The 17572-nt window shown below is 33.4% G+C and overlaps 1 protein-coding gene and 1 long non-coding RNA gene across 4 annotated transcripts in view; one reads left to right on the top strand and one right to left on the bottom strand.

Moving 5' to 3' along the window:
* The window catches only part of LOC127549401 (uncharacterized), a 67880-nt gene that overhangs the window by 48872 nt on the left and 1436 nt on the right, over positions 1-17572 (top strand). For 2 of the 3 annotated variants that reach the window (XR_007950577.1, XR_007950575.1), the window contains exon 3: positions 5159-5361. The exons of the other annotated variant lie outside the window; for it this stretch is intronic. This is a non-coding gene — a long non-coding RNA (uncharacterized LOC127549401). The remainder of the gene's footprint in view (positions 1-5158; positions 5362-17572) is intronic. 3 annotated transcript variants of the gene reach the window in all.
* Positions 15798-17572, bottom strand: part of CCDC197 (coiled-coil domain containing 197) — a 35587-nt gene continuing 33812 nt past the window's right edge. Inside the window, exon 9 of the mRNA XM_051977381.1 lies at positions 15798-16577. Within this exon, the coding sequence (XP_051833341.1) occupies positions 16242-16577 (336 nt within the window). The 3' untranslated portion in view covers positions 15798-16241. The remainder of the gene's footprint in view (positions 16578-17572) is intronic.

Raw genomic sequence — 17572 nt, 5'->3', positions numbered from 1 at the left:
TGCCTTCTTAAAGGCAGGAAATATCTTTCTTTTTGTTTATATGTAGATTCTAGTCCTTAATATGATGCCTCAAAAATAGTAAGTACTTAATAAATGTTTATTAACTTGGGCATTTTTAATTAGAATATTTGGATGTTCTATTGTCCCTGGTACCTAGGTGTGTGCTTCTGTCCTATATCAGTACTTTTTATGGATCTAGAGACTCATTAGAACTGTTGATTCTTCTCCCATATCCAGTTCTCTTTAAGGATCTCAAGCCTCTCTGAGAAAAAAATGGGTGGAAATATACAAATTAATTTTGTAAGTAAGTAAGCTGTTTCCTAGTTCATTGATAGTATAGAAATTGAACCAGAGAAGCAGCTAAGTAGGGAGGGAAAAAATTCAGTTCTCTCCAAACCATAAAAATATAAAAGGGGTCTCTATTGCCAAATGAATATGCATTGTGAGTGGAAGGAAAATATGGTGTTAGTTTGAGCATCCATCTAGTGTAAACTATTTATAGACCAGGAAAATTACAAGATATCAAGTAATAATCAAATAAATCTGGGATCTTATTTCCCTCCAACAATGCAGATCACAAGTCATCTTGTGTCACTCTAGTCCATGTTTAATTTAGAGAATCCACCCAATATGGTTGTGTCCTTGATATCACAGAGATAGCAGGAGAACACATAAGTCATCTAATAATTCGTTCTCATTCTTCCCATGGGATCAGCCTACCTTCTTTTTCTTTTCTTTTTTTTTTTTTTTTACTGCTTTGGTGGTATTTTGGTATGATGTCTCATCATTGTCATTTTCTTGGGTGAAATTAGTAATTATGTCTATGATTTGCTGTTTCATCCAATCATTCTTTAAGATGAGATTATTTAGTTTCCAATTACTTTTTGGCGTATTTACCCCTAGCTTTTTGTTGAAAGTAGTTTTTATTGCATTGTGATCTGAAAAGAAAGCATTTACTATTTCTGCCTTTCTGCATTTAATTTTGAGGTCTTTATGTCCTAATATATGTTCAATTTTTGTATAGGTTCCATGAACTGCTGAGAAGAAAGTGTACTCCTTTCTGTCTCCATTAATTTTTCTCCAAAGATCTATCATACCTAACTTTTCTAATAGTCTATTTACCTCTTTAATTTCTTTATTTGTTTTGTGGTTTGATTTATCTAATTCTGAGAGTGCAAGGTTGAGATCTCCCACTATTATAGTTTTGCTGTCTATTTCTTCTTTCAACTCTCTTAACTTCTCCTTTAGGAAGTTAGATGCTATATTACTTGATGCATATATGTTTAGTATTGATATTGCTTCATTGTCTATGCTACCCTTTAGCAAGATATAGTTTCCTTCCCTGTCTCTTTTAATTAGATCAATTTTTGCTTTTGCTTGATCTGAGATAAGGATGGCTACTTCTGCTTTTTTGACTTCACCTGAAGCATATAGATTCTGCTCCATTCTTTTACCTTTACTCTGTATATATCTCCTTGCTTTAAATGTGTTTCCTGTAAACAACATATTGTAGGATTCTGGTTTTTGATCCAGTCTGCTATCTGCTTCCGTTTTATGGGAAAGTTCATACCATTTACATTTACGGTTAAATTACTATTAAATTACAGTTAAATTACTAATTCTATATTTCCTGCCATCTTATTATCCCCATATTTTCTTTTTCTTATTCCCCACTCACCCCCTTCCCCAGTATTAAACTTATGGGCAGCACTTGCCTCATGCAGCTCTACCTCTTTAGAATCCCTCCCAACCCCTTTGAATCTCTTCCCCTTTCCTGTACCTTTCCCTTATTATTCTTTTCCTTTTCCCTTTTCCTCTCCCACTTTTTAATGAGGTGAGAGAAGCTTCTTTGTAAATCAGATATGTCAATTATTTTCTCTTTGAGCCAAATCTGATGAGAATAAGATTCACACAATGTTCCTCCCCCTCTCTAAATTCCCTCAGATTCATTAAAAACAAATAGATTTCACCTGTTTCATTAAATGTCCATCTTCTTCCCTGGAAGAAAATGCTCAGCTTAGCTGGGTAGTTTATTCTTGGCTATATTCCAAGTTCTTTTGCCTTTCAGAATATCAGATTCTAGGCCCTTCGATCTTTTAATGTGGAAGCAGCTAGATCTTGAGTGATCCTTATTGTGGTTCCTTGGTATTTGAATTGTTTTTTTCTGGCTGCTTATAATATTTTTTCCTTAGTCTGATAGTTCTGAAATTTAGCCACAATATTCCTTGGAGTTTTTATTTTAGGGTCTTTTTCATAACATGAAATTCTTTCATAATTCATAAGATGAAAGAATTTGATGAATTCTTTCAATGCCTATTTTACCTAATGATTCTATTACATCTGGGCAGTTCTCTTTGATGATTTCCTATAAAATAGTATCTAGGCTCTTTTTTTCATCATAATTTTCAGGAAGTCCAGTAATCCTCAGATTATCTCTCCTAGATCTATTTTCCAGGTCTGTTGTTTTTCCAAGTAGATATTTAACATTTTTTCTTTTTTTTCTTTTTTTGGTTTTGCTTAACTGATTCTTGATGTCTCAATGAATCATCTATTTCTATTTGTTCAGCTCTGATTTTTAATGAGTAATTTTCTTCATTAGTTTTTTTAAACTTCTTTTTGTATATGTCCAATTGAGTTTTTAAATATTTTAAATGTTTTGCTCTATGGAATTTTTTTTCCATTTCACTAATTTTTTTTTTTACTGAGTTATTTTCTTTTTCCAGTTCACAAATTCTACTTTCTTGGGAGTTCTTTACCTTTTCCAATTCACAAATTCTGTTTCCCTGCACTCCCTGGGAGTTCTTTACCTTTTCCAATTCACCTTTCAGGAAGTTGTTTTCTTTTTCCACTTTATCAAATTTTTCTTTGAGTTATAAGCCTTTTCTGTAACTCTCTTGCATAGCTTCTCTTTCCTTTTCCCATTTTTCTTCTAGCTCTCTTTTAAGATTTTTTATAATTTCTTCTAGGAGAGCCTTGTACTATGGGGACCAGGTTACCTCCTCCTTTGGGGTTTTGTCTGGAGACTGTCTGATATTAGTCTCCTCAGGGTTGAAAAACTGTTCTCTTTCTGTGTAGAAGCTATTGATGGTTAGCTTTGCTTGGCCTTTTTACTCATTTTTAAAAAAAGCCTTTAGAGTCTGCCTTCAGGGCAAGGGGGTTACCAACTTCCTCTGCAGAGGAGTGATAGATATATGGACAGTAGCTGTCCTGCAAACAGGCTGCTAAGAGCAGTGGATTTGTGGAAGTGTTCTAGGAAAAGTCCCTCACCAGAAGTGTCTCTGCCCTGGGCAGCACTGCCAAGCTGCAGAAGTGCCTTGTGAAGAGCCCTGCTGTATGGATTAGTGACTGCTCTGGAACTAGGCTGAGCAGTGAAAGTGTTATTGTCCCGGGCAGAACCCTGCTGTGCCAATCAGCAACTACCCTGGAAAGAGTCCCACACTTAAGTGTCTCTGCCCTGGGGAGTGCAGTCATGCTGCTGGAAGTTCTATTGCCCCAGGCAGAGACTCTGCTGTGCAGATTAGAAGCTGCCCTGGGCTGAGCCCCCCTGCTGTACAGAAGTGTGACTACCCTGGGCAAAAGCTCCCATGCTGCAGAATGTGGCTGCACAGCTGTGCTGTGGTCTGTGCTGAGTCACTTCTGGTGCTGGTTGGGTGTAACCAGATCCTGTTAGATTCTGGTGTTTTTTGGAGTACACTCTACCTTTGGCTTTAACTTCTCTGCTGATCTATTGTTTTGCCACTAAGGCAGAGCAGCCAACCTGTAGTAGAAGTCCTCCCTGTATCAGCTCAGTATGCTAACCAATGGTTCTATCTCCCTGCTTGCACTGGCCTGCTCCCTCCAATCAGGACAAACCTTTTCTGGTGATCTTCCAGATTATCTTTGGCTAGTAAATTGTTGTACTTCCAATATTCGTGGATTTTACTAGTCAAGCATTATTTTTGAGGCTGAATTTGGTAATTAGTAATGAGGGTATGAGAGGAGCTTAGAATGCTGCGTGTGTCTTCTTAACCATCTTGGCTCCGCCCCAGCCTACCTTCATTTTCGATAATACTCTTTACCTTAGTTCTTCTTTTTCAACAAATATTTGTCATGTGTTGTAGTCTGCTCACAACTACCACAGCTACCACAGCTTCCTTTACCATCTGATTTGAATTCAGTCTTAATTCTTTGGAGATTATAGTATTCCATGATTTGTAACCATACAACATTGGAAAGATCTTTTTATTAAAATTATCAAACTTTATTTCAGGCAAATATTTGGGGTCATTAACAGAACTTTGCAATTTCTCAATGGAACTTCAACTGACTTACCTCCTGAATCAACTTTCATTCATTTAAGATATATATGCTGATAGATGAGCTCTGGTAAATAGATATTTATCCATGTATCTGTGATGGCTTGAGCAATAAACATTCTGCATCCATTTTGTTTTTCATAATGTAGATGTTTAAGAACTCTTCAGAGTGAGCACACCAATGTGATAATAGATCCAGACATAAAAAAAGCATCTTGTCTTTGAGGCTCTTCAGTGTTCTAGGCTTGATGAAACTAGCTTTATCTCATCCATATACAGGAGTGTCTGAAGGACTTTAATATCTATGAATCTCTTTTCAATTCCTGCATGGCTATGGCAAACACCTTTTGTGAATGTATATGAATTAATTCTATTTTTGTCCATTTCTCATACTGATTTTACTTCCTACTATTTATAGTAAATGCTTGCCTAAATGAATGATTTTGTGGTAAACAGTATACATACTTAGAAAGGAGAGTTTATTGACAAAATTCATATAACAAAATAAAATTTATTGAAGGATCTTTTTATATCTAAATGAACTCATAGAAATGCCAGATGTGAATTCTATAATTTATAGAGTTTGAGGTTCCTTCCAGTCCCAGATCTATGATCTTATGATTTTGAGGTGAGCTTGCTTTCACTTAGTAATTTGCTTATGATGTCTGATTAACTGGTGATGATGATAAGAAAAGGTAGTGTAGCAAATAAAGATGGCTTTCAAGCTTTCCTATTTTATTAAAAAATTCTTATTTCTTAATGAATGTTAATCATTTTAAAAAATGTTTCCTTGCTTCTCAAGATTTTTTAGTCAGAGAATGATGGAAAAGCATGGTTTTATAATTATTTACCTTCACTTCCAGACATATGCTTTGGAATCTTCAAGCACTGGAATTAATTGGAGAGGACCAATGGGAGAGAAAAGGGGAGAAGAATTCACCTGTGGTTGACTCTACAAATTTGTTGGGCATGTCTTCATAAAAATAGAGTGCTTGTTCTTATGATTTTGATTGGACTTTATGAAACATTAAATTGTAAATATCCTCCTTTGCATCCCCTTGTACAGGTAGCCATTACCTCATAAAGGGCTAACACAATATACAAGGAATCTTTTCTCTCTGGACTTGCTGATAACAATCACCTATAAAACCCTTGGAAACAGAATTTTCTAACTTGTTTAAAAATCTTTCAAATGAAGAGCTTCAGTAATTTTTTAACCTACCTTTATTTATTTATTTATTTAAGTAGCGTTTTATTTACAAGTTATATGCATGGATAATTTTACAGCATTGACAATTGTCAAACCTTTTGTTCCAATTTTTCCCCTGCTTCCCCCATCCCCTCCCCTAGATGGCAGGATGACCAGTAGATGTTAAATATATTAAAGTATAAATTAGATACACAATAAGTATACATGACCAAACCGTTATTTTGCTGTACAAAAAGAATCGGACTCTGAAATATTATACAATTAGCCTGTGAAGGAAATTAAAAATGCAGGTGGGCAAAAATATAGGGATTGGGAATTCAATGTAATGGTTCTTAATCATCTCCCAGAGTTCTTTTGCTGGGCATGGCTGATTCAGTTCATTACTGCTCCATTGGAACTGATTTGGTTCATCTCATTGCTGAAGATGGCCAGGTCCATCAGAATTGATCATCATATAGTATTGTTGAAGTATATAATGATCTCCTGGCCCTGCTCATTTCACTCAGCATCAGTTCATGTAAGTCTCTCTAGGCCTTTCTGAAATTGTCCTGTTGGACAATAATATTCCATAACATTCATATACCACAATTTATTCAGCCATTCTTCAATTGATGGGCATCTACTCAGTTTTCAGTTTCTGGCCACTATAAAGAGGGCTGCCATAAACATTCATGCACATACAGATCCCTTTCAAGGGAAAGGAAAGTAGTATCTCTTTGTGATATAAGCCCATTAGTAACACTGCTGGATCAAAGGGTATGCACAGTTTGATAACTTTTTGAGCATAGTTGAACCTACTTTTAGAAAATATAAAAATGTAACACCCGATTAGTTGGTGAGAATAATTGATAAACACAAGGAAGATGGAAATTGATTAGTTGAATTTCAAATAAAAATGTTTGCATAATTGGTGGATGTGAATGAAAAATGAATATTATGATTTAGTACATATAGTCAGTGATGCACTTTTCCCATTTGTAGCTCCACATTTTTGTTAAGGTGTTTTTTCAGCTATGTCAGCTATTAAGATCAAATATGACAATGAATTGAATTTAGAACCTTTTCTTTGAATATCATAAAGTGTTAAGTCAAGATTTTAAAAAGTAATGAGACATATTCAGTTACATTTATGTCAATGAAATTATTAATAAACATTTTATATAATGATTATTACGAATTATCAATAATATTTAGTGAAAGTAAATATTTTATATTTTACTAAATAAATACCACTTTGAAAATATTATTTCACCTTTTGCATTCTTTTAAATTTCTATTTTGTGTATGTTTTGTAATGTACGTACTTATTAGTATAGTAGTATATGTATATTAATTTGTAAGCATGCAGATATTTGAGGTGTCTTCTAATTTTTTTTAAACTGAGCTTTGTGAGATGAAAGCAAACTGGAGACTATTACTCCTAGACCTTCTGGTCTTACCATCTGACTTGTTGAAATAAGGACTGTTGGATCTTGTTCTCTTCCCTGCCAAAAAAAATCTGTAGACCACCAATCTCACTTTTTTATAGGGCATTCTGAAAGTCTCAGCGCAGTTTTAAGCTTTAATAACTTCAGAAGTATAAGATAAACTTAAAAAAGCATCAATTGAAATTTTTATTATTTAAATTTCTTTTATACTTAGTTTTGTGAATTTTGAATAATATAATTTAAATTTAATATTAACAAGACTGGATGTCCATGAGGCTAAACCTATTTTCATAACAATGCCAAGACATTATTTGCACATTAAAATATTACTCCCTTTCCAAGTACTCATGTGGGAAGCCAGATTTTTGTTGTGTACTTCAACCAAAACAACATATCACAACAATCTGGAAACAGAAGCAAATGTGAGAATCCAGCTGTCTTCTCTTAAGCCAGACATTAAAAAGATTTACAAAAATATGCAAAACAATGCTATGCTTCTTACCAAATTTATCTGTTTTAGAAAATATTTCATAAAATGTGTTATTAATGTGAACAAGTAATGTGTTTATTGTTTTAAAATAAATATTTTGAAATTTATGTTTCATTTTTAATGTGATACATTTTAGTAGACATTATTGTTCAGCAATTTTAGTTGTGTCCAGTTCTTCACAACCCCATTTTGAGTTTTCTTGGCAAAAATACTAGAGTGTTTTGTTACTTTTTTTCTCCAGCTCATTTTATAGATGAGAAACTGAAGCAAACAGGGTTAAATGACTTGTCCAGGGTCATACAGCTAGTATGTGTCTGAGAAGAATTTGAATTCATAGTGGCCACCGCCACCATCATTACTACCACCACCACCATCATAACCAGCCACAAAGCCTCTGTGTGATCCTCAATTATTTTTATAAGTATAAAGGGGTCCTGAGACCAAAAAGTTTGAAAACTCTAGGGTCTTCTTGAATTGTTCTACCTCTTCATTCTCTGAAACATATTGGTGCATAAAGTTGTACTTACTTTTTTTTTCTTTTTTGAAAATTAATGAATCTAAAATTTAAATAGAAAATAGAAAAGAAAAAAACATTGCCATATACATAACAAAATATAGGAGAGCAATGAATTTCCATTTCAAGAAAACCTATATAATAGATATTACACATTGTATTCAGAGATGTCCATCTTTTCTTTGCTTCCTAGTAGATTTTCTTTTATTTTTGCTGTGTTGTAGTTTTTATTTTATTTTATTTTTTTGCTCTTACTTTCAAATGGTCATTTTGCAAATACTTATTAGAATTGCAATATGAGATAACCAAATGTCCCATGAAATGTTACTTTTTGCTTTTGGGTAAACTATAAAATCTCTTCTGTTAACTACTTTATTTGCTTCTCCAAGAAGAATGTGTAAACCATCTTTCTATTGAGTGATGACTTTTCTGGTAATATAATTTTCACTATAAATTATAAGATGCATATCATTTAGTTCCTCTGGTAGTCTTTCAACTTGGGTCATTCATTGGACAAAGATCTCACATTTGATATTCCTATGGCTAAATTAGAATTTACAGTTAGTCTAAAAACTTTTTTTGTGTTATTTTACTGCTATTGTTGCAGACAGAGAAGTTGATCACATAATTTGGACTGAAGGTCACTTTTTTGGTATTGTTTCAAGGATGGCTATGGCCAAAGAATTCAATACAAGCCTACTGCTTATTTATGCTTAGCTAAGGTTCATTTTCAGAGAGCAAACATAGCCTTTGCTGGATGATAACTGAAGCTTTTTTTTAGCATGGAAGAAATTGGTAGAATTTTGGATTTTCTGCAATAGCCTTTGAGAAAGTAGATTTGCCTCCAAAGCAGGAGGAATCAGAAGAATGTGACAAACAATACTAAAACAAACCAAAACACACACACACACACACACACACACACACACACACACATACACACACACACATTTTATGAACATACATACACATATGTTCAAGAAAAACCTATACAAGAAAATCATTCTTAAACAGCTATCATAAATCAAAAGAAAACAGTGTCCTCCATAGTGTAGGGGGAAACTCAATTAATCCCAGGGTTTGTGTTGGGAAGTTGAATATTGTTGAATAGTGTGGGGGGGGAGAGGAAAGAAAGGACAAAGTTTAATCTAGTTGTTTATACGACTGTTGCTCAGGGAGCTATATTTTTGTAAACCACCAGGTGGTGATCAAAGCTTAGGTTTTTTTTTTTTTTTTTTTTTTTTTATAAAGATCTATTAGTAAGATGTGGCAATTCATTATTTCTAATAGCCTTCTTCTCCTGGTGTCTTTCTGAATTCTATATTTCCAGTCTAAGGATAAGGATAAGGAAAGGATATTCCCAAATATTACCCATCGTTCATTCAGCTATTCCCTCTCTCATTTAAGTCCCCAGTTTTGAGCTCCTTTCTCTCTATGTATATCCTAAGAATTCACTTGATAGATTTTTAAAATAACTTGCATTTCCATAAGTGTAATGTAAGGATGTGTGTGTGCGTGGGGGGAGAGGGGGTGGAGGGCGTGGGGGAGTATGGGTGGGGGGAGTGTGGGTGTAATCTGGAAACCCCAGTGCCTGGTAAAGTTTGACTTTTCAAATCTCATCCTAACTGGTTTCTGCATTTACAGACTCACCCAAAAAATGATTTACCAAGCATTGTTTAGTCTAAAAGTCACAATAGAAGGAAACTACCTTGCTCTGGCCCCCTTTGTCTTTTGATTTGATATTAAAATCAAGAAGATCTGGGGTTGTCTTGTTTCTGACAAAATCTGGTTTGTTATTCTGGCAAGTCATTTAATCTCTAGATGTCTCAGTCAAATCTTCAAGACTGTACATTACAGTTGCTAACCCACATTTATAGGTGTGGGGAAGGAGAAGGGAGGGTTCCTTCATTAGGCATTCCATATATTGATGAAACAGGTCAAATCTCCTCCTCATCATCATCATTTTCAGTAAATCAGTTTTCCAAACAATGGGAAAGAATCTCTTCAGGGGTATTGATAGTGGTGAGGTGTTTATGTGTCAATCGATGGACAATTATTGGATACTTTTGAGTACAGCGTTCTTATAAATATACTCACTTTTTCCATGAAAATGAAATTTAATTAAAAAAATCTAAAATGAAATAAACATGGAGATTTCCCTCCTTCTCCCGGTGAACAGTAAATACAGCATGGAGATTACTTAATAAAAAGTATGTAAAAGTAAAAGAAGTCAAACTTGAATTGTCCATGTCTAATTTTGACATGGATATAAATTTGCCCCTGTTGCTGTAAATTAGCATGAGCTCATGACACAGATGATTTGGTGCAATAGTTATGCATTTGAATATGAAGTATAAAAACTCAAAATTAAATAATTTATGTGGAAGTTTAATGTATCATAATAGCTTTTATATTTTTAATGCCTTTCATTTTGGCAAGGATACTATACTAAATTGATTTCCAACTTTTCTTCAATATTAAAAAATGAAAATAATTTGAGAATGGTTATAGATAATTATCTGAAACTTCAAATAATTAAATTTAATTTTGTTAATTTTTGTCTCTAACATTAAATAATAAGAATATATTTGGCAATCGAAAAATATAGTTTTTTAAAGAAAAATATACTAGAGAAGCTGAAATTAAAGAAAATAAGAGATAATTTTAATAGAGAAAATAGGTAAATAAAAAGTGAAAGACCCTTATCTAGAAAATATGATCCATTATATCATATGATTTACAAATACTATTGTTGATGGAGAGGAAAGAGGTTTGAGTTCGTTGCTGTAGATAAATGTATGTGCAGAATAATTTGTCAGATAGGAGAATTTGTCGAGAGAAAAAATTACATGCTTTTATTAAGAAAAAATGCATTAAAAATAGCTATGATACCAAAAAGATTAGTTGCATCATATAAATTTTTCCTACAGAACTATGTGTAAAAAGCTTTATTAACTAGGAGAAATGCAACCACTGAGGTGATTGAAATGATGCTTAGTGAATTATATGCAAAGTAGTTTCAATTGGTTGCATTTGTAGTTAATATAACAGTAATGAGAATTGCCCCTATGTCTAAAGACCTTTGCAATTAATACAACATGAGAATAAGATAAAAACTGGATTCAGCTTTACTATGGAAGATGCCTAAGGTAGTACAAGATGCCAGATTCAAATACTACCTTTCATCTCAGTTTAGAGAGAGTGAGTGGTGATAAATTGTAAGATAAGATCTATGTAAATTTTGAAAAGCAGACAGTATTATTTATTGTAGTAATTTACACATTTGATCTAGCCATGTCCTCATCTTTTAGGAGAAAATTATTGAACTTATATACTTAATTTTTAATTTATGAAAAATTTCTTAGCTTGTATTATCTTGAAATAAAAGTAAGAAATTTTTACATTTTAATAGTAATACAAAAGAAATTTTAAACAATAAATAAAATATTATATCATGTGCAGATATTTATTGATAAATCTTAAAACACTCATAGTCATAACTTATAAAAATAAAAATCATAATAATGTTATCAATATGGTAGGTGAGCTTTTCTCCTTCCCCCTGATATGACATCATTGATAATATTGCTACTTCAAATTTTAAAAAAATTACTAATCCCTTTTTAATTTACAACACATATTCCATAGCACACAAATAAAATTTTACAAATAGAGGTAAATATGTCATTTTGTATGATAAACCAGACATCTATATATTCATTTATAGCTAAAACATAAGATGATTTTAAGGTTCAAACCCTTGTTTCAGTGTACTATCATAAGAAAAGTCTGTTAACTACACATTCTCATTCAACTGGAGTATGACCAAATGCATTACATTTGCCATTCCATGGCAAATGAATTTCTTGCATATTTAGAAATATCTAGATCTTTAAAAATAAAATAAAAATACCTTTTGCAGATTAGTCAAGTGATTAATAAGCTTGTTTTTATTTCCTTCCATTTGATTTACTAGATGGATATTTCTTGGTTGGGAAACATAAAAATAGAATTTTGTAAATTTATTATTTTTAACTCTATTTTCACAAACCCAGCTACATCTCGATCAGAATACGAAATTGACAACTTTGCATTTATTTATTGAAATGCTTATCTCACCTATTCCGTTTTCCAAATAACTACTTCATTCACAAGTTGCAGGAAATTTTCTTTATAAAATAAATTTATTTTATATTCATATTTATCACTAAGAAAAACAGTTATTGCTTCTTTTTAGCTAAAATATCTTTCAATGCCCTTTAGTGTGAGAAAATCAGCAAATTTCACAATAATGTATATAACTACCCTGTTAGGTCCTCATCTTATTTGCAAAGAGATTTTTTTTAATTGACTTAAAATTATTTTTATAAATCAACTTGAAAAACTGTATGAAATTCCTTAATATTTCTCAGTTCAAGTTATTGTAAAGTATACAAAACATCCCAAAGTCTATGAAATTGATCCATTTGAAATTCTTTAGATGAAATAGTTATTATTGATCTACCAAAAACTCTTTAGACAAGGGCTTCTTAAAATTTTTCCTTGTGACTCCTTTATACCTGAAAAATTTTTGTTACCCCAAATATATATGTATATAAACCAAACATTTACTGATAGTAAATTCTAATTTTACAATCTCCATATTCAGTTATAAGACCCCATATGGGATTGTGACCCCCGATTTAAGAAGCTTAGTTTATAACTCCTTATCAGTTAAATATAGGCTTTCTTTAAGTCTCAGCTAAAACCTATCTTCTCCAGGAATCCTTTCCCAATCCCTTTTAATTCTAATGTTTTCCTTCTCTTAATTATTTCTTATTTATCCTATATAGAGCTTGTGTGTACACATTTGCTTGCTTATTGTTTATCCTATTAGATTGTGAGTTCCTTGAGGAGGTACTATCTTTTGCCTTTTTTTGTATGTTTAACATAATTATCAGACTAGTTATTAGTAGCATTTTTTTTCCTCTTTTCACTTCTTCATTCAAAGCCCGGTCCTTGTGAAGGATAGGATTGACAATGAGATATTCTCCTTATACTTCATACTGTATTTTAGTATCTTTTCCAGGAAAACCATATGGACAGTATTAGTTTGCAGTGGTCTACAGGATCATTGAGTTAGACATGACTGAACAATACACATGTACATGTATACATATGTATGTATGTATATATAATTTCTCTCTCTGTATATGTATATATGATTCAATTCACAAACATTTATTAAATTTCTACTTGCAAATCACTGATAGCCATTAATGATTCAAAGATTTTGTTAAAAAAGGGAAAGAGTTTGATCTCATTAAACTTAACATATTCTTTTGGGGCAATAAGCTATAATCTCAGTTGAGTAATTTATTTTAGAGTATTTTTTATAGAACAGAGAAATATCTAGAATATGAGATACATTTGATTTTAAAATGAAAAGCATTTATTCATAATTACAATACTTTAAGAATACTTTCATATTATGGCCACTTATAAGAGGGGTTAAGAAGAGGAAAGAAAAAGAAAGAATGGAGAAAAGAAGAAAGATGGAGGGGAGAGGCAAAGAGACAAATATCACTTTATAGAGAGAGTGACTCAGACTCTTAAATATACACAGAAACACATGTAGTGGGAAAGACAGAAAAAGAGGGAGAAGAAGTAGAGAAGAAGGACAGAAGGAGAGAGACACAGGGATGGATTTTCTATTTGTATCCTTAAGGATGTCACACAAAAAGTGTTTTACAAATGATGTTTCATTCATTCATTCATTGATTTATACATTTGGGCTTCCATAAAGTACTGGCATTTAAGGCCCTCTATGATCTGGCTCACTGCCTTTTCAACCTTTTATCCTGTTCATCCCTATGTGTTCCATTCATGGGTATTCATTCCTGCACCTTTTTATTCTGATGTTTTAGCCCATTCTCATTTTTGTTTGTTGAAATTCGAAACCAGCTTCACAACTCAATTCATCTGTTATTGTCTCCCTCATTCTCTCAACCAGATGTGGTTTCTCCTACATTCCTATAGCAATTTATTTCCACCTCTCTTTTCTGCACATTACCTTTTACTGTTAGTTTTAGAAAATTCTCCTTTCCCTTGTTAGACTGAACAGCGTTCTGAGATAGTAGCTCACTTTTGTTTGCTTCCTCTGAGTGGTCTTTGCTGCCACACTACTTGGACTGGTTGACTCTCCAAGTAAAAGCGTTTATTTCCAGGTGCATCTTGCCCTTTTTACCAGGAACAATCATTGGTATGATTTTGGACTATTTCTTAAATTTTCAATTTTATAAATTTGAAGATCAAGACTCTATTAAGTTAAATGATTGCTGTACTCACACATGGAGTAAGTGAGTGGGTCAAAATTTGAGACAGGTCCTTAGGCTCCAAATCCAGTGCATTTTGGAGTTCTGGTGGCTAATTAGGAACAGTGTGACTACATTTGAGAAGTAGCCTAAGGAAAGAATTTTAAACTTCACTAATTCCATTTAATTAGTCAAATGCATCTCACCGGGTTAACCCCTAATCTGTCTATTAAACTCACTGGAGTTAGCATAAGGAAGCATAAAGTATGGTAGAAGTGTTCCTTCCCTAATCTCCTAAAATATTTGGGAAAGCACCCAAGAAACAATAAGGAAAGGTATAGAATTCTACATTAATTTAAAGTCAGAGCTTGAAGGGACATAGGGACATTGAATCTATAATACCTCCTTAGAGATAATTTTTCCAGCCCCCCTCATTTCAGAGGGAGGAAAACTGAGGTCTAGAGAAGAACTGATTTGCCAAGGTCTCACAGCTATTTAATGGCAAAGCCTGGACAAGGTATTATCATTCTCCACTTGTTAGTAGGTTTTCTTTTTAATATCACACCTGTTCCATTTAGAAATAATAATCAGTATACAAAGGTGAAAAGAGACAGATTAGCATTCCAGGCACTGTCAGAAAGGAATGGAGGAGTTAATTTGGTTCCATACCCTCTGAACTGGTGAGTCTTCTCTCTGGGTCTCTTCCCCCTTCTTCAGTGCCAGACTCCTGTGAATGAGGCAGCTTGGATTATTATTCCTTCCAAGGATGAAAAAAGGGAGGTCCTGTGACTCAGTCTAACATTCTCAATCAGCCACACATCTGTCCAAAAAACTCTGAGGCAGCTCTCCATATGTATGACAGCAAGTTCCTCAGCAGTTTTGTTATTGGGGGTTCCTTAGCAAGGTCAGTTTTCTCTAAGAAGGACCAAGTCCTCTCATACCAGATCCAAAGAGCATCTGATCAAAATCCTTCACCCTGGCACATACCACTCTGGCTCAGGTAGGCTACTCTTAATCTATTTGTACAAAATATTCTTAGACTATTCATGAAATACTTTTCTGATTATTTTACAAATTTATTAATCCTCAAAGACAACCTTCTAAAGGAAAAGATTCTTTTCATTATTATTATTATTATTATTATTATTATTATAGCTTTTTATTTATAAAACATATGCATGGGTAATTTTTCAACATTGACCATTACAAATCCTTTTGTTTCAACTTTTCCCCTCCTTTTCCCCACTCCCTCCCCTAGATGGCTGGTAGTCCAATACATGTTAAATATGTTAAAGTATATGTTAAGTCCAATATATGTATACATATTTATTTATCTTGCTGCACAAGAAAAATCGGATCTAGAAAGAAAGGAAAAAACCTGAGGAGGAAAAAATGCAAGCAAACAATAACAGAAAGAGTGGAAATGCTATGGCCCACAGTCATTTCCCACAGTTCTCAAGGAGGAGATTCTTGACAAGAAGGACCTTTCTAATTTATAGTTATATTTTATATTATATTAGATAATGACATTTTAATATAATATATAACAAAACATTTAGTTTTGTGTTGTAATTTACGTTTGTATGACATATGGATAGAGAGCCAATCTTGAAGGCTGGTATTACGCCCTTCTAAATGTTTTCAGAGATATAGAGGGAGGTGGTATGGGCAAAAAGTTAGCTTTAAGTCAACAAGACTTGGGTTCAAGTCTGCCCCCTGAAACCTACTGTCTAACATTGGGCAAGTTACTTCTCAGTGCTCTAGAGACAGAAAGAAACTGAAGGACCATCAGGTCTAACTCCTTTGTTTGAGATGAGAGAGCAGGACTTGCTAGTTAGGGGAAGCAGGCTGTCATTAGAAATTAGGCACCTCCCAAATCCTTTCTATTTGTATCCTAACACTGCTATTCTGACTCCTTTCACTAGAGCAGAAAGATGTTTTCATTCAAGATTATCCCCCAATTTATTATCATCCAGGAAAGCACTCGGTTTTTTGCTTTTGAGTATCTGGCTTTAGGCATTCCCACCTGTTGAAGAGTTAGGAGTGTATGGAGACATATATTTTAGCTTATGTGCACATGGAAAGGGAAGAAAGGACTGAACTTCCTGGCTCTTAGGAAGGTTCAGAGGCTTGAGGCAGTGAGCTTGCAGTGTAGGTAATTTAACAGTCATTTCCGCCTGGGGAATAGTTATTTTGCTTATTGGGACTCCTGGAGATGAAATTCTGTCTGTTAACTTCTTTTTGTCTGGTTCTTGAATCTTCTGCGGATAACTTTCTATGAGTTCCCCGTCCAAGAATTCTTGAGATTCAACTAACTTTTTGGTCTCCATTTTATCCAACATAAATTCCTAGGAGTAAAAAAGAAACATATCTTTCACAGGATCTCATTCATGTATGGTTTCTTCTGTGAAACCTTCCCTAGTTACTTTAGTCTATGTTTACTATTCTTCCTTTCCCTTAAAATTAAAAAAAATTATAATCTAAATATAAAGAAAACTTTAGATTTGGTTGAGATGTCAGAACATAGAATGTTAGAGATGGCAAGGACCTTAGAATACAGAATATGGTATGTTAATATGGCATGTTAGTGATGAAAGTGACTTTAGAATATAGGAAGTTGGAACATAGAACATAAGATATTAGAATTTTAAGGGACCTTAAAGAAAATCTAGTCCAGACCTGATGTTTTGCGATGAGGCTCAGAAAGTTAAATGATTTTGTCCAAGATCACAAATTTAAAAGTTCTAAGTCCTAAGGAACCTATGTCTTCTAAGTTTCATTTCAATGCTTTGACTTAGAATTTTATTTAGTATAATTCATTATGCAATTATTGGGTATTCAAAGAGGAAATTAAAAAACAGTCTCTATAAGGGGTAGGTGTGGGAATTGTTGAGAGTGTATATGTGGGATGGGGAGTTTTTGATACAAGCAAACACAGATAAGTATATGTGTTAATTTGAGAAGGGAATAATGGAAAATGCTTTCTATAAGTGAGAGCATCTGGAGATGAACCTTGAAGGAAGTGAGCTGTTCTAATGAAGCAGAAGTGAGGTCACAGAAGTTACAACAAGATTTAAACTCAGATTCTCTGATTCCTAAATCAGGTTCTTTATATGATATCAAATAAACTCTCTTTCTTTCTATCTGACTCAGCACTCTGCTGTGGAGAACACACACACACACACACACACACACACACACACACCCATCACATGCATACACACACAATATGCACATGCACAAATGCATACTTGCATGCACAAAATATATATCTGTACAGTACATGCATGCATACATGGATATACATGCATACACATGATCATATACACACTGCACACACATA

This window comes from Antechinus flavipes, chromosome 2 (genome assembly GCF_016432865.1).
Source record: "Antechinus flavipes isolate AdamAnt ecotype Samford, QLD, Australia chromosome 2, AdamAnt_v2, whole genome shotgun sequence".
Lineage (NCBI taxonomy): Eukaryota > Metazoa > Chordata > Mammalia > Dasyuromorphia > Dasyuridae > Antechinus > Antechinus flavipes.
Note: the sequence above shows the minus strand (reverse complement) of the source record. Positions and strands in the feature narration are given on the sequence as shown.